Source organism: Cyanistes caeruleus, chromosome 1, assembly GCF_971803275.1.
Source record: "Cyanistes caeruleus chromosome 1, bCyaCae1.hap1.1, whole genome shotgun sequence".
Lineage (NCBI taxonomy): Eukaryota > Metazoa > Chordata > Aves > Passeriformes > Paridae > Cyanistes > Cyanistes caeruleus.
Genome location: NC_141701.1, coordinates 13,647,243 through 13,664,614, shown reverse-complemented (window position 1 = coordinate 13,664,614; position 17,372 = coordinate 13,647,243). Strand labels below are relative to the sequence as shown.

At 36.4% G+C, this 17,372-nt stretch overlaps 2 protein-coding genes across 5 annotated transcripts in view; one reads left to right on the top strand and one right to left on the bottom strand.

Annotated features, from left to right (window-relative positions):
- MRPL13 (mitochondrial ribosomal protein L13) overlaps positions 1 to 6,323 on the bottom strand; it is a 29,618-nt gene extending 23,295 nt beyond the window's left edge. The window contains exons 1-4 of the mRNA XM_023921442.2: positions 6,220 to 6,323; positions 5,534 to 5,657; positions 2,679 to 2,772; positions 910 to 970 (exon numbers count right to left, since the gene is read on the bottom strand). Of these exons, the coding sequence (XP_023777210.1) occupies positions 910 to 970; positions 2,679 to 2,772; positions 5,534 to 5,657; positions 6,220 to 6,246 (306 nt within the window). The 5' untranslated portion in view covers positions 6,247 to 6,323. The remainder of the gene's footprint in view (positions 1 to 909; positions 971 to 2,678; positions 2,773 to 5,533; positions 5,658 to 6,219) is intronic.
- Positions 6,324 to 6,325: 2 nt separating this feature from the next.
- The window catches only part of MTBP (MDM2 binding protein), a 29,198-nt gene continuing 18,151 nt past the window's right edge, over positions 6,326 to 17,372 (top strand). The window contains exons 1-11 of one of the 4 annotated variants that reach the window (XM_086879569.1): positions 6,326 to 6,447; positions 6,888 to 6,968; positions 8,049 to 8,122; positions 8,239 to 8,384; positions 8,867 to 8,925; positions 9,728 to 9,872; positions 11,372 to 11,486; positions 12,038 to 12,172; positions 12,963 to 13,057; positions 13,836 to 13,908; positions 15,522 to 15,639. In XM_086879569.1, the coding sequence (XP_086735695.1) occupies positions 6,372 to 6,447; positions 6,888 to 6,968; positions 8,049 to 8,122; positions 8,239 to 8,384; positions 8,867 to 8,925; positions 9,728 to 9,872; positions 11,372 to 11,486; positions 12,038 to 12,172; positions 12,963 to 13,057; positions 13,836 to 13,908; positions 15,522 to 15,639 (1,117 nt within the window). In that variant the 5' untranslated portion in view covers positions 6,326 to 6,371. Of the gene's footprint in view, positions 6,448 to 6,575; positions 6,728 to 6,887; positions 6,969 to 8,048; positions 8,123 to 8,238; positions 8,385 to 8,866; positions 8,926 to 9,727; positions 9,873 to 11,368; positions 11,487 to 12,037; positions 12,173 to 12,962; positions 13,058 to 13,835; positions 13,909 to 15,521; positions 15,640 to 17,372 lie in introns of those variants that run through there. The other 3 variants (XM_086879589.1, XM_086879583.1, XM_086879575.1) reach the window with 3 other exon arrangements.

The window sequence follows — 17,372 nt, the reverse complement described above, 5'->3', positions numbered from 1 at the left end:
CTTTGGACAAACCAGGATTTCCAAATCATTGATAAAACTCACGAATTTTACAGCAGATAAAATTTCTCTAGGTAAAGGACGAAACACTTTTATATTTTATATATAAAGTGACCTAAACAAAAGCATTTCAAAGCCAAAACTGAACATAAATATCTAATCATCTCTGTGGGTCTTGTATCATGCTCTGAAACATTAGTACTTAGAGAATTCAGCCCTCCAATGCTGTCCATTCCAGTTGCAGTAGAAGTACTTTCATAACTGTGTAAGTCAAAATGTTCGTATCTGGCTCCCTACATTTTTAATCATTAAAAACACATGAACACTGCATTTCAGAATATACAATAGTCTAACACAGATAAGAGGCTTATGTTTAATATAATCACCATTTCCATTTCTTTCACACCATGAACACACAGCATTGCAGGAAAGATTTAAAAAAACATCATTACTGAAAACCTACTGTTGAATTTCACCAGGAAAAAGAGGCAGATACACTTTCTAACTTTTTTAAGATTAGCATTATTCTTGCTGGCTCTTAAAAAAAACAGTAGGGTTCTTAAGCTCAAGTACATCTTATCTGACTTAAACTGGAGGCAGTTCACTTATGAGACAGGTCAGACCCCTTAAACTAAAAGGAAGTAAATAAGTGAAAAATTAGTGAAGCAAACAAGCTTGATTTGCTCCTTTGGACAGCATGGAAGAATGGCAAAAATACACAACTTACAATCTAACCCTGAAAACATTGCTTATAAAAACAGTGTCACAAGCAAAGCTTCTATGAAACACTAGCAGAATGTTTGTAATTTAACTTTACATATGCAGGTAACTGATCCCATGTGTTTAGGGGAACTAATTAACTGGAAACCAACCAGTTTCACAAATGAAAGAGAAGAAGGGAAAAACACTTACAGCAGTTGGATCCTTCAAATGGAGCTGAGTTGCTGTCACTTGTTTGAAACCACCAGGATAACTAGAAAAACAAAACAAACATACAAGCTTAATTCTACATGCTCAAGCATGATTTTAGCAAAAGTATCACTGCATCTTGAACAATGGTGTAATGGCACTATAGGCCCCCAAAAAAGGAAGTGGTTCTCATGAGCCCTAAAACTGTATTTTATTTATCCTGTCTAATATCTAATTTCAACACTATTTATGCTTTCTTATTTATTCACTTGAGTATGAAAAACCTTGTGCCTCACAAGCAGACGGATATGTTTTTAAAGCTGCTTATTAAATATACCATAACAGCTATAGAACACAACAGGAATAAGATATGTAGAACTCTGAAATATTTTCAGATGATCAAGACTCACAACCAGTCTGTGGCTGACATAGGAGACATCCATTTTGAACTGTTTATTTTCTTTGATAAACCTTTGAAAACTTTGATTTCTTTGAACCATTTACTTTCTTGCTATTCTAAATAAACCTTACCAAGACTTGGCATATCTACAGTAATAAAATTTTAATTTTACTGCAATGGATCCATCTTTCTAAAGCCTATGTGACATGTTGAAGCTGCACTAATGCAGACCTATGCATAAGCTTTAAATGAACGAGAGCGTGGACTAAGAAATTACATGAAGTAAGGTAAATTTTAATTTAATTAATGGGTTTTAATTTTCATTGAATTAAATTATTAGGAATCAGCCTAAGTGAAATGAAAATAGGCCCAGCATCATGAAGACATGTCCACTGAGCTACATGGACTTAAGTATTTGTTTTAAGTGAACAATTCTTTTTATTTATTCAAAACCAACTTATGTACTTAAGTAAGTGCTTTAACTTACATGTTAAGTTTTTAGAGAAAGTTCTAGGTCATGGGGGAGATGGAGAAAAAAACCCACACAATAATTTCCATCACCTCTGAACAAGAATTTCTCAGCAATTCAGCAATTTCAGGACTGCACCATTAACACTGACAACATTAGCTTTCTCAATGTGACTTTTTCATCTCTCAATTGGATACACTGTGACACTCACAGATAATTATGTATTAGTATCATTGTACAAAACAGGAGCACTGAACAGATCAACACCCTGTCTGTAGCTGACTATTGCACTCTCCAAACAAGTTATGTCTGTCAGAATAATGTATTTTACACTACTATATATAACAATGTACTGTACATCAATACAGCTTGAGAGTGTTCCATTTTTTAATTGCTTTTCCTACTTTTCTTTCATTCTCTGATCCAATATTTACTGTTAGGTAAGGAGGCCCTGGTAGGATAAAGTAACTAAAGTTGGTGACTACATATATATATGTGTGTGTGTATATCTTAAATGTGTGGTGCCAATAGAAATATCTTCTACTGCACAATAAACAGAATAGTCTAGATCATTGGGTCCAGATACAAGCTCAATCACCAAATCTATTAATTTATTCAATTGTTCTGACTACTTTTGAGTTAGATTATTTCCCTAGCAATATACTCTGGGTAAAAGAAAAAAGCAAACAAACAACAAAAAGAAAGAAAATAAAAATAAGAGGAAAAAGGTTCACATAATTTTAAACATTGTACACATGCAAACAAACAAACACCCCCCTAAAAGTTAAAGTAGAAATTCCCTTTTAAAGCAATATGCTAAAAAATACTTCAACTATTAAGAAAATATGATATGAAATTTACCACAAGCTCACTACCACAGGCTTTATTTACTATAAAGCTTACCCAGTATGTGAAGAATATACTTTCTGTTCCCATTTGTTACCAGAGAAGGCAATATGTCTTGTATTTATTATGACGACATGATCTCCACAGTCATCTAAAAAGTAGAAATAAGTGGAAAATATTGAAGAAAACTACAGAGGGAATCAATCAAAGTAACTACATATGTGCAATACATACATAGTAGAATATAAATACACCTTCCATAAAACAAAAATTTAAAAATCTGAGCTTTTTGAGTCATCCAAATCAGCATTTAAATACCAACCTTAATTACTATTTTTAGTACTATCAGGTTAGGTAAGCAGGTAAAATACCATCAGGACAGATGACTAAATCATTGCAATTATTCAGCTAAGATTTGGAAATCTGGCTTACAGGCAATTTTCTATTCAACACATTACACTACATATACACCTATATTACAAAAAAAACTAACTAAAAAAACAGGAAGAAAAATGTTAGTTACAAATGATCCTAAATATTTTTAATTTTACTTTCTCATAAACACAGCATCTGTGTTTACTGAAGCACTGAACATTTTGGGTAAATAAAATACTTCTATTAAATAGTTACACTCTCAGGCTAAATATATAAAACAAAGAAAAATATTGCATTGAGGGAAGTGGCAGGGTGAAAAAGCCCTAGAAACACCACCCCCAACAGCTCTATTGGGAAAAACCCCACATTTTCATTTTTCTAACATAAGCTAATGTTACAGCATATACATGCATGTTTAGAGTTATATCAGCAACTTTAACATCAAAAGTTCTTCAAGTGCAGGGTTTATAATCTAACATCAACACTCTGCCAGAAAGAGTTAGTTTGTAATAGGGCTTCTGTAGTAATAAGTGCTAACAAAACCTCTATTATTGAAAAAATATCACATAAATAGGAGAAAATATGTAGTTTTTAGTATCAGAAGTAATGATCTTGATAAGCTGTAGCCACCCATTCAACTTAAGTGAAAATGATTTGTCCATAGTTCAGTCCCATTTGTATCACCAGGTTAGAACACAAGTATTTGAAGAGGCTCACTTGATGAAAACACTTTTGAGTAGATAACAAAGCAGCTATACAAAGCAGGGCTTAAACTGACTATGGACTTTTTATAGGAGCATATAATTAATCAAAGCATGCTTCACACCTTAAGTTTTTTATTATTTTTTAATCTTGTATTCTTTTAATGCTCCACTTTCAATTACACCTGAAGTGCAAATGCAATTTACATATCTTTGTTGCTGCAGCCTTTCACTGCTGACAGATCAGTTCTAAAAACACTGTATGTCTTTATAAATTTCAGGAAACCGACACTGGACTTTGTGACTTTTTTGGTGTTTTGGTTGGTAAAATGACACAATAAGCTCATCTAAGGAAATTTCTGCCTACAATTTTCCACTTGCAATAACACTGAATTAACAAATATTAATACCAAATTAAAAACAAAACAAATCCCCCTGATGTCCAAGGAGATGTTATCTCACAGACACTAAAATATTTGTTAGTTCAAAGAAAGAAACAAAAGAAGCCTCAAATACATAAACCACAAGTTCCTGCATACTTTGCTCTCCTAAATGTCTCAGTAGTAGTAACCAACCACTTGGTGTCAACCTGTGAAAAGCAATTAGTACTGATTTACAGAATATTTTAAACAAAATGAAGTTATCATTGAAATAGTTTCCAAGACTTTATAACTCCACAGACATAAAAGTATCAAAAAGTATCAAAGTTCTTTTGCACAGGGTAACCAAAATATTTTCTTCTCAGCATCTGCTTTATTTCTCAAGACAGCCTTCAGTCTGCAGTGACATCTTGTGGATACAACAAAATTTGCAACACCAGAACTCTACAGACATTTAAAAATCTTTACAGCACTACAAATCCAGCCTGCTATTGTGAAGTAGATCCAGTATAATTTTACTACATACACTTCAACATGTATGAGCCAACTTCAAGGCTTCTTTTATGGTTCAGTAATGTGTTTGGAAAAATTTGCATGGGTATTACAGGGAACACTGTACCAGTGGTGTGTAAGATCAACTTTTTATTATTTATAAAATGCTTATCCCCATGAGACAGGCACTACAGAGTTACAAGTAATGAACAGGATTACAGATGCATCTTTATAGATGAATCTCTAATTTGCAGAAAAACAAAAGGATTGTTTTATTTAAACAAAGTACCTTTCAACGATTGTCACCCATTTAAGTATCAGACAGGTCCCAGCCTCCTCATCACAGAATGTTGAGACAGGAAGGGGCCTTTGAAGGTCATGTCTTCTAAAGCCTGTGCTCAAAGCAGGACCAGCTTCTGAAAACCTCCACAGATGGAGACTTTGCAACCTCTTGGGCAACGATTTCCCACTACTCTTACGGTACAAAACATCTTATCTGATGTTCAGAGTATCCTGTGTTTCAGTTTGTGCCCTCTGCCTCATGAAAACAGGACTTCTTCGCACCTTATTCAGAATGAAGCACCCCAAGAATGTGGTCCTGGGCATCTACTGGAAGGAAGCACTCGGATGTTTCTTTATGTGCACTGTGAACTAAATCTTTACATTTAAAATCTACAAAACATATTCTGAGGTTTTTAAAAAAATGAAAGAACAATCCACTGTAATTCAGTTACTCAAAATGAATTACAAATTCGTAACATCCTTTATGTGTACTGATAAAGAAAAAACATTCGATAGTGGAGCAGTATGATGGAAAAAGATGAGAAAAAAGCTCAATTAATTTATTATTTATAAACAATTGAGAAATGTAATCTTTTATATCAGGCTTGATTTTAAAACTGAAATTGGAAGAAACATGAATGTGAAGAAAAGCAAATTTGCTTTCATCCACTGTAATACTCACTTAGTGCATGATAAATAGGTTTATGTCTGCCTTCGAGTCTGATTACAGTGGCAGCTGCTATTTTTCCTGGGGGCTGCATCTTCGCATCGAGGAGGTACCAGGCTCTGGCAAAAGTAGCCCATTGCTGAAAAGAAAGAGGTTCAGTACTTCTTATAGGAAAAGCTCACACTACCGTAATCTATCTTCCTCATCAATTGAACCAACACCTCTTTTACATCCAAAAATACTGGACGAAATATTGATGTGCAGCACCATCCCCTTCAAATAACCTTTCAATGGACGGAGCACTGCGATACTGCCGTGCGATGTACTCGTGTAACACCACTGATCGGTTACCGGCCCTGAGGGCTTTGCTTCAAAAATGCAGATCTCCTGCTGCAAGCTTCCATTTTCGCTACAAGATATTTAACACCGCTGCGAAATACTTAACGCCCAAGGTCCCCCTCCCTCCCGGCGAAGGGCACAGCTCCCCCACACGGAGCATTCAGCCCGAGCCGCGGGAGTCCCTGTAGCCCAGACGCGTCGCACACAGCGGTTCCTGCCACCGGCACCCTCAGGGCGGACACCGGGGACAGCCCCGGGGCGCTCCCCTGGGGGCCTGGGGATCCTCCGTACCCGCCCGCGGCCCCGGGGCCCTGTCCCGAGGCAGCGAGGCCGAGGGGTTCCGCGGGGGAGGCCGAGCTCACCTGGGCCGCCCTGCTGTAGCTCGCCATCCGCCGGCCGCGCAGGGAGCCCCGCGCCGGGGCCGCGGGAAGCGGAAGCGCTGCCCTGGCAAGGGCGGGGCCCGGGCGGCAGCGCGGGACCTTCGGAGCGGCGGCGGCCGCGGGCCCGGCCGGCCATGGACCGCTTCGTGCTGCTCCTGAGCTGGGGCGAGCGCCGGGCCGAGGGCGGGCCCGCGGCAGCGACCGCCGCAGGTACCGCGGGGGACGGCGCTGGGGCCGCGGGGCCCCGCGGGCGCCGGGCGGGGGACGGGGCTGGGGCTGCTCCGGTGGCCGCGGGGCTCTCCGGACTCCTGCCGCCCTAAACACCCCTTTGCTTCCAGGCTGAAAGTCTTTGCTGACTTTAACCTGCAGAAACTTCCGCGGGGGGTTCCTGCTTTATTGCCGTGATGCCGTGTAACTCTGTAATGCGTTCCTGAGCATGATTTAAAGGAGAATTTAGGAAAATTTGCCTTTTTAAACTGCAAATCTGCAGGTGATCGTTCTCTTTAAAACCCCAACCAATCCCTTTCCCCCTCCTCCCCTAAATTCACTTTCTGATATCACTGAACTTTATACTGTATTTGTAAGAAAGTAAGACTTAACTTTCATAATTCAGTAGTTTTAAGATTTTTTTTAATTTTTTTTTTTCCTAGCTGGGACTGCTGCAGACATATATCAGTTCCTGAAAGAAAGTTGTAATGCATCTATAAACGCAGATGTGAGCACATTCCCAGGTAAATATTGCAATGCACGGTGAGGTAGGGCAGATGGTATCACGGCATTGGCCTGTGCATGCTCTGTCAGTGGAAACAGAAATGTAAATAAATCCAATTGCGTGGCATAGGCCTCTTCCTGCCGCTCCTGTTTCTGTGGAGAACTCGCATCATTTTAGCAGCTAAGGTGTTAGGAGATTATTAGATTGATTGGTTGAAAGAAATGAAAGGGAATGGTTTTGAAATTCCAGTTCAGTTGAGCAAGGAAAAGTAGGAAAGGGCTTGTTTCTCAAGTCAGTGGGGAGCGTGATATTTTAATTACTCCTATAATGCCTTCTAATTTTTCCAGTGGAAGCAATACTTGTCTGTTGGGTAACAATTCAGAACCTTAATTGATGAATATGAAATAATTTTTTCGCCTTAAAATAGATTTCTTAAGATCTACTTTAGTACTTTTAGGAGCTGTGTGTTTGTGTTTTGTTGTTTTGGGTTTTTTTAATCAAAAAATGCTTTCTTAGTTGTTTAGTTGATTTGGGTACATACTGTTATAAGCTCATCTTGTCACAGATAATATTATAATTAATTATATATTGAATATAATTGTATATTATAATTAATATATATGTCATATAAGTAGTATTCATTTGGGAAAACCATTATAAGCTCTTAAAATTCATAGAGGTGGGAATGTTAAGCTGTTTGCAACTTCTATGCTTCTTATTGCACAGAAATGTTGATAGATGATGTTCATTTTGTGAACTCTAAATTATATTTATGAAAGGTGTTATTTAGTTCAGGTCTGAGACAGATCATTCAAAGAGAAAGCAATATTACCCAGAACAGAGAAGAGGTCAAAGGTTTTCTTACTTATAAACAGTCAGAGCGTCAGTACTAGACACTTGCCCAGACACTTACCTACACCTTACTATGTTCAGAACTTAATTATGATGCCAAAGGAAAGTAGAACTCAAGTAATTGTTGCACATTAAATGACTTACAGAATCTCTTAACAGAGATTAAAATAGGTTCATTAAAATAGGAAGAATAGATTGTAGTGAACTGATTAATTTAAATCTTATCTTTTTTTTAATCTCTTTGCAGCATGCTCAGTGGCTGGTATTCCAGGTGCAAAGAAATGGTATTTTGCAAGTCAGGTCATTTGTGGTTATTATCAGGTAAAACAAACTTTTTTAGAGTATCAGTTCCTCAGCCATCTGCCTGACTGTTGAACAGGTTAAAACTGAGATGTTCAAAAGTCTTTTTGCTTATTTAAGTCTTTGTGTTTGATTAGTTCTGCAGTTCTGACTGGGAGGAGATAAATGTTGGCACACAGAAAAATGAAGACTCTCACCAAGAAAGTATTGATGAGAACCTGGGAACCACACAAAATTTTGAGGAAGATGACAGTAACAGTCAGGAATCACTGTCTCTGACAGAGTATGTGTATTATTATTTTTACTTAAAGAGCATGATCTGATAGCTAACAGTGATGACCCAAGGGGATCAGGAAAGCTCAACAAGTGCAAGTTACTACCAAAGCAAGAGTTAACTATGAACAATTCCCCTACTAGTACTGAAAATACTTTTCTTTCGTTTAGCATAGCTTTAATTTTTTTACAGATGATTTTTACTGAGCAGTTTCCTAACAGCCAACATCATATATACAAAAATTTCTTGCTAATTCCTCTTGAATCCTTCTTCCAGTTTTACTGCAGATTATTTCAGTGTCATTAGGCCTACTTCTGTCTTAGTAAAAGGTGATGATTTCTCATAGCCTAGGTATATTTGTGCATTTTTAAAGATGTAAGATCTTACATCAGGTACCATTCATTATTGTTTCATTCATTTTTGTTTAGAAATATTCTGTTTCTAAATGATTTTGTTTATATTTTGGTTCCAAACATGTTCTTCATTTTTAGTATCTATGATGAAGCTGCTGAAAGTCTGCATCAATTAGCTGATAAACTGCCTGCCCCAGGTAATCCGTCTTTAAAAATCAATCTCATTGGATTTTATATTGTTAGTTACTGATATAAAAACTCATCTGGTAAAAGCATAGTGAATGGAAAAGTTCAGACGATGTTAGTTTGGTAGCTGAATTAACTTAATGTGGCTCTTGAAGGTAGTTTAGGAACTTGAGCATGGTTGGCATTGAAGATAAGCTTGAAGACGAGTTTGCTGCTTGTTTGTTTCTTTGGCAGACTGTAGTTCAGTAGTTTAAAATAGTTATTTATATAATAAATTTATCCATCTGAAATGGCACCAAAATAATCGTAGCAATGCAAAACTCAACACAGGAAATTTCTTATGAAAAAAGGAAGATGTTGATTTGACATCTGATTTGACTGCTGGTTACTTGTGGGTGGGAGACAAGAGGATGAGAAGTACATCAGAACAGTTGGACTGGAATTTTGTAAACTGGAGATACATATCACCTTGTATGTTAGGGTTATATAATGTTGCAGAAGTTGATTTGGGATAACAAAGGAACTCAAGAAGAATGAAAAATAGCAATTTAGAGTGTTAAAAGTAGGAAAATTACTTATCTTAGATGTATGGGAGACAAATCTCATCTGTCACTCAATGAAATACTTTGTGTTCATCTAAGAGGAGCAGCAGGAGATGAGCTAAAATACGTGAAAAGTTTTTTAAATCTTGAAGTTACTTGATCTTTTTGCTGGTTTTAGAGCAGTCAATGATAACCAATACTAATCTGTTTTTAAATGACTGAATAATTTACTGCATCATGATCCTTTGAGTCATACACAACTGTTTTATAGGCAGAGCAATGGTTGATGTAATCCTGCAGGCTGTTGAATGTGATGGACCCAAGTTAAAGGACTGCTTACCTGCTGTTGGTGCCCTGAAACACCTGAGAGAGTGGCACTCTGCACAGATCACTATTGCAGCAAGTGATGCTAAAGGGTATGACATTTATTTCAGGTCACTTCTGTTTTGTGTTAGCATAGGTCAGTGGGTTGAAATAAAAACAGCATGTCAAGTAGTTTACATGTATACTTTGAAAATACATAAATTAATTGTCTAATATTTTATGAAGGGAGGAATTACTCATGCTAATTTATTGTAGATGGATATCCTAACCAGACAAGCAGGCAAAAGAGCCAGTCCTCTGCACTTCTTGTTTTCTGTGGGAGCAAAGAAAAAAATATTTTCTCTTCCCTTTCCATGGGCTCAGTGTGCCTACAATGTTTTCATGTTGTATTATGCTATGCTGTGGGATAACTTAAGTATTTATTGTAGTTTTCCAGATTCCTTTAAATGAAACCATTCTACTGCTGGTTTTACTTTAGATTTTATATTACCTTTGGTATTACATTTCAGGGAGGAAAAGTAGAGAGCTTCATTTTTCCCTTTTGAAAAAGTAGTATAAACTCTCTATTACTTCCTGTATGTTTTGCAAGATTCTGATAGTATGAAGAATTACTGAGACTAGTAATTCAAGTTGAAATTAAGTCAAGTAATTTACTTACTCTCCTCCTCTAATTGACATATAAAGGCTGTGATATCTTGCCCTATAAACCACAGTGATTTGGGGTTTTTATCCCACAAAGTGAATGATTGTGTGGATACTGAGCAACTTGGCAAGGTCTCTGCTTTCCTTCCCCTCCATGCCCAAAAGATTGAAATTTGCTTCATATGTGGTTAAGCTTAATCCTAAATTAATAAAACTGTTCAAAAAGGTGGATGTTCAGTCCTTGGATAGAATAAGCAATATACCTTACTGCGCAGTGTTTCCTGAGGTATGTGGAAGACAAGAAAGTTACTCAGTGACTTCCACAGGTATTTGATCTCAGTGCTCATTGATATCAGCCTGTGGAGGCAGCTTTTGACTGAATACATTTTTCTGTTACCTTTTATGTGAAGTGAGATTATTTGGGTGTAGAAGATCTCTGATGAAAGTGATTTCACTTATTCTTCCTGTTCTGTTGATGGTGCTGATTTTGCTTAGAAGACAGACTGCCAGCAGAACCCACAGATACTGGCTGTTCTCTCGTAGAATTTGGATAATCCTTCTGCTGCAGTCATATCTCCATTTAGAAGGTTAACTACAAACCATCTGGACAGACCAGTGATGGCCCCACTGACGGCTGCCAGGCTTTGCTGCAGCTTCTAGCACCCAGCATTGCTGGATTGTGCTTGCAGCTTGCCACTGTCAGTCTTATTTGATGTCAAAGTTCTTTGCTGTCACTTTCTTGGATCATATGAACAACTTCCTTTACTGAGCCTGAACGAGCAATTCTATAATATTTTTGACTTTGTGAAATACAAAGCTTTTGTAAAGCTTTACTGTCTGTTTTGACATAGACAAGATTGTTCAGTGCATAGGTAAATTCTGTAAAATTGCATTGCATATGTTTATTTGTAAACTCAGTAAGATTAATTCTTTGATATTCTTACAGTAGCTGGCAAAAGATTGCAGACTATCTGTCAGCAGACTTCATATCTTCAGATGATATCATGAATATTATTGATTTAAATGAACTCTGGAGAGGAAAGATTCAGATCTGGGAAAGAAAGGTAAAATAAGTTTTAGTTTATTAGTGTGGGGGTTATTTTTTAAAGCATCTGTGTACCTCATTTAAAGCATTTATTGTGCAGTGCATTTTATACCTTAATCCAAATTTGGTTTCAATCATGTGATTCAAAGGTAATGTGCAGCATGACTGGGTGGGTGACAGGATGAAATGATAAATGAGACCGACGCATCAAGATCTGAACTTCGGAAATCCAGATGCACCCCTCTGAAATATTTTTATTAAAACTTACTGTTCAAAATTAAATAATTTTATATCTACCACAAATCATTGTCATGGAAGTATAAGTCATTGTTGCAAGCATATGTCTAATGTTTCTGCAAACCTGAGAGCTTTGTGACATTGTGTACATTTTCAACATTACTGTTTTGGATTTCCTATGTGGTTATCTAAGTCTAGTATTTTTTCTTAGTTTTACAGTTCTAAGAAAAAATAATAATAATTGTTAAAAATAATAACACATCTAACTGGCTGAAGAGAAATAATTTGTATCTCTTTTTGACATATTTATTGTAATTTATTTTTTTTTTTCAGTTCGGATCAGGAGTAGATTTTCCAGAATTTTGTATTAAGAGCACTTCAGCCAAGACATTCAGGACTGCAAAATTAAATTCTTGCTTTGCTGCTAAGAAAGAGTGGCAATCGAGGAACACTGATACTTTGCCAGAAGCAAGTATTATTCTTGATGTTTCTTTGAATTTTAGAATTTGTCTGTTTTGCTTTCCAGAGAAAATTAATAATTGGGGAATTCTTAGTCAGAACTGAAAGTTAAGTATATAAGTAATGATTGAATAAAGGATATTGAGGAATGCTTCTTTTGTACATCTGTATTGTCAAAACAGGTCCTTAAGACTTCATCTGTTTGTTCTTAGGAATACAATACCAGATTTTTTTCTTAGTAGAAATTGAGACTTTGTTCAGTTTAATACTCAAAATAGTTAAATTATGAATTCTGTATTTATCTAACCCTTCCCACTTAATTTTAAAGGTTTGGGTTTGGTATTTTTTTACACTCTTGCTGTTTCATGTTTTCTCCTGGAAGTAGATAATTGATGGGAACTCCAGAATCATATGTGTTGATGAAAACAAAAATGAGAATTATGAAAATTGGTATGAGTTTGGAGTTTGTTGTTTTCATTGTTAAAACATGGACATTTTGTATTGCATTTGTCTGTTCCTGGTAGATCATATTTTATTTTGGGTAACAATTAGAACTCATTTAATGCACTTTGTTGACATTCTACAAAGTCAGATTTATTATCAAAAATTAAATACCTTCCTTTTTTTAATATAATTTAGTATTATGTTGTGAAATGTTTTTGCATTCCTTTTTTCCTGTTTCAGATGTTATCTGCAAGGCTATTGCCTCCAGCAAAACACTTGAGGAACTTCAGCTGACATAACATCATATATATAATAGAGTGTTATATATATAGGTTTTAATTTGATCTCTTTTCAGGTTTTTCATTACTATGGTCCTGCGCTGGAATTTTTACAGATGGTGGTTCTTTCTGATCTACCTTCCATTTTTATATCAGATCTGGAGTTTGAGCTGTATCCTTTTTTTAAGGATCTAAACTACTACTGATAATTGTCTATAGCAGAAAGAAAAAGATCAGCATCCACCCATGCAAGTAACAGACAGATGAAGATAGGCAAGGGTTCATTCCTTTCTAGCCTGCCAAAATAGTCACAGTGATTTTTCACAACTGGATTTTTTAATTTTGACATTTAAATAACCATGTGTTGTTGATATTATTGTACATATAATTCATCTGTTGATGTACGTGCTGTTTGTGGGAAAACAAGAGAAAAATGTGTATTCTGTGCAAGTTTAAAAAAAGCCTCAAGGCCTTCTAATGAAAGAATGAAGTATGCTTCTCAATTTAGGAACATTTGTCTGCAAACCATATTTTTATTGTACAGTGGCAAAATCTGTGGCAGGGTTTAGCAGAGGAGTTCTCTCTGCAGTGTGTGCTGCTGAGATCTTGAGATATATTACTATTGGTTTTTAAAAGTATGTGTTTTTGGTATTAGTCTTTGTGCACCAGTAATACCTTAGGATATATAATATTGGATGCTGTGATTTTGAATATATAAATATCCGTTTCTGTCAGCCTGTAGTACAGATGTCAGTGGAGTATTTTGTCATATAACATTTTCAAGTGTATTCACTTTACCAGGAAAGGTGAGTTTTTTATGTTTTGTGGTACTGTAGTATCAAAAACTAGATGCTTGCAGTGCTTCTTTCAGATATGATGGTAACCTGATTTGTAAAACAGAGGTGCATAGTTCTTTGTGAAGATGAGATTCCTTAAACTGTTCTGTTCAGGAGTCTGTCAAGAAAGAATACCGAGGAGACATCTACACTGCTTCTGGACCAGATTTCTTCTCTCTCTGGGAAGGTAAAAACTTTTTATTTCTCTATAGCAGAAAAATGAAGGTATGTATGTTGCCTATAAAAGATACAGAAATAATATTTTAAAATCTAGTCTCTAAGCTTCTTCAATATTTAATTCTAAAGCAAACATGGATTTCAAGGGTCCATGTTATACATACCCACTGAAAAGTTTTCTCTTTATCTCAGCTGAGTTTCAATCTTGTAAAAGATTTTCTAATTTTTAATTCTATCCTGACAGATAATTTCTGTACTATCATAATTGAGCTATTGATTTTTTTAGCAAAAGGTGGGCATGTGTGTAGCCTACAAAATGTATCTAGCTACTGTGAAATTGAAAGGTTTTTTTATTTTATATGGGCATATTCTGATTTTTGGATAAAAAGAGTTCATGAAACCTTTACAGTCCTGCTTTCTCCCTCCCTCCTCTGCCTTAGAATGATAGTGACATTATCATATAGCCACAGTGTTAATTTGAAGATGTTTTTCCTGAACATTCTATCACCTTTACATCACCAAGTTAATACATCCTGTTTAGGAAAGTTTTTTAGTGTTTTTAAAATAAATCTATACCATTCAAAACAAAACCTGCAGTTTAAAAATGGTGGTACAGTTATTATGAATAACATATGTTTTTTTGTTTACTGTGGAGATGGTATCCCATTATCAGGCTGTATGTTTCATTTTCAGTTTGTTATTTAGGTTTTTAGTAACTCTTTTTCTTCCCTGCTACTCCATTCTCCATTAGCTTAGCCACAAAAGGAAAAGGTCCTTTTTCTAATGCTGTACCAAAAGTATCTTTTAAAATGGTTTTATATTGGTAAACATCCCAGGTAGTCTTCATTTTACTTAAGAATACTGAACACTTGGTCATACCCTTTTTACAATCGAGGGGCTCACATTTTTACTATTTTTTTTTTTTTTTTAAAGAAGAAGCCCAAACAGCAAAAACACATTCTCAGGTTACTTTTTAGATTCTGTACATGTTCAATTGAATATATTTTGAAAATAACAATTTCTCATGGGGATTTTATTCAGTCTGCTACTCAAAATATTGCATATTTGTAAGCTTTTCTAGTACCTGTAATAGTATTGCTTTATTGCTTGAGTGTTCAAATATGTCTGCAATTTTTGTGTTAGTGCTTATTGGTCTGAGGTCTACATAGAAACATAAACATAGTCCAGTATCTGGTTGAGGGACAAGGGTAATATGTAGGAAGGAAAAAAAAAAAAGAATTTTTTTTCATAAGAAGGCAGAGTCACTGATGCCAACTATTATCTTTGAATTCTCTTTTCACTCTGGATAGTGCTCTACAAAAATGTTTGGATTTTGGAAGTGTCTCCGGGTTATGGAGACACTTGCAATACATAATAAATAACTTTTTTATGTATGAAATGGAAATTCAGAAGTTAATGATATCTCAATTGGACCAAAAAGTAAACACAGTTTTTACAGCTTTTATCTCAAATGCAGTTCCATTTTGATTGATGTGAATGACAGATATGTTGAGATGTTTTTCTTCAGTTCAAGTAGATTTGAAATAATGCCAAATCAGTAGCTCAAGAATGAAATGTAAAACAGGTTTCACTAATTCAATGTCTTATATTTTCTCTGCTTAGGTGGGAGCTTTATTTACATTGCCATGTAATGTAAGCAGTGTAGTGATCCCATCTCCTGCCCACCTGAGCAGCAAGAAATGGAAGGAATATCTGGCTAAGAAACCCAAGGTCATGTCTGGTATGTGTATTTTGTTGTGGTTATATGGATATGTGTGTGTGTGTATATATATATGTTGAGTTTTTTCTGTGTGTTTGGGGTTATCTTTTTAACTTCAATGAAATGAAGTCAGTGATCGTAAAATCTTCTTTGACATGAGAAGATTTAGTGAATGAAAGTTCAGCTATGCAAACTTCTGGAAGAAAAATGGTAACAATCAAGGCAAGCTTTGGGGAAGCATGGTGTCTCCTTTAAACCATTTTTGTGTCCTATCTGTCAGTTAAGGTCCAGTTTCCACACATTTTTCTGAGGTTATTGTAAAATCCATGGCACAGAGGTTTACTTCTGCAGGTGGAATTCCAGTCTGCTTCACTGAGGTGCTTCCCTTTTCGTTAAGCATTTCCAGAGGTTCTTCAGTGCACTTGCATTTAATGTCAATCTCTTCCTGGGAAAATATAGACTATTAAGAAATACTGAATGCCTCCATACACCTGGGAGCCAGTGTGCTAAACTTGTGATTGAGAACCTGCTCCCTGTAGGGCTGTCCTGTGGCAGCTGTCTCTCATACCCTGTGCTTAGAAATCTGATTCAGAAAGTGGGAGAAGGGAAATCAGTGCAGAGCAAGGCTGGGGCAGATTTCTCAGTCAGCCAGCGAATGTGTCCTGCAAGTGGAGGCGTTGTACAAGCAGTGACTGTGAGGTTTGTAGGCACTTGAAAACATCAGGCTAGAAGGAACTTGATGGTAACCCAGTGCTTGAAGTACTTATCTAAGACACGATGAAGTGCTGGATTCTGTCTTCTTAAATAATCTCATTTATACATGGTCTAATACACAATTAACATAGATTCCAAGGAACAGTGACTATTTCTGTTGCCAACTCAAGACAATTTTTTAAACAAGTATGCAGATGAAGATGGCTCATACTGGTGACGGATACCTTTTCAGGTTTAGAGACAGGAAAAAATTGAGAGGAATTAGGAAGATTTGTATAACAGGACAAGAAGCTTAATTATGGAATGGGTGCTGGCAGTGTTGCCTTTTTCCCAACCTGGAAATGAAACTCGAGATAATTTTAGCAAGGAGGTAATAAAAAAGGGGATCTTTATTGAAGGTCTTCAGAGGCAGTTATGGAAAGATGTCCACAAAAGCCTACCTCCGCCAGGGGTGAGAACATTTATAGATTTTATGAAATCAGCATAATTGATAAAAAGCACCAATTAGAGACAGTTCCCCCCCAGGCCAAGCCCCTTCTCTGGAGCCCCCCCTTCAGCACTAGTTGTACTTTGTCCATGAGAATGTATCTTGAAGAGTTGTTCTCAGCCTTGGTTCCCAGGAAGAGCCAAGATAGCACTGGGGCCTTGTACTTGCCAGGGCTTGGAGCGCTGGAATTTGTTTTGTCTTTTTGCTTAGGGAAAGGCCATGGAAAAGTACTGGGGAAGTCAGCTATTGATACAATATGTGACAGAGTTAAAGCATATTTGTGAAGAATATAGAGAACATAAAAAATAAAACAGGCAAAAGCCAAATGGCATCAGCAGTATATAGACTTAAAGTTCTCTGCGTATTTGAAAGTGGTTGAGTACAGAGGGTATAGAGCTGGTCACAGCAGCAGCATTTGTATTTATTGGAGAGATAGCAGTGATTCAGTCAAATGAGCACAAGATCCCAGTGTCTGCAGGATATTTGTCCTGTGCTCCAGTGGAAGGGTTTTGTACAAGTATTAACTATTGTGTGATCAGTAATACACAAGTTC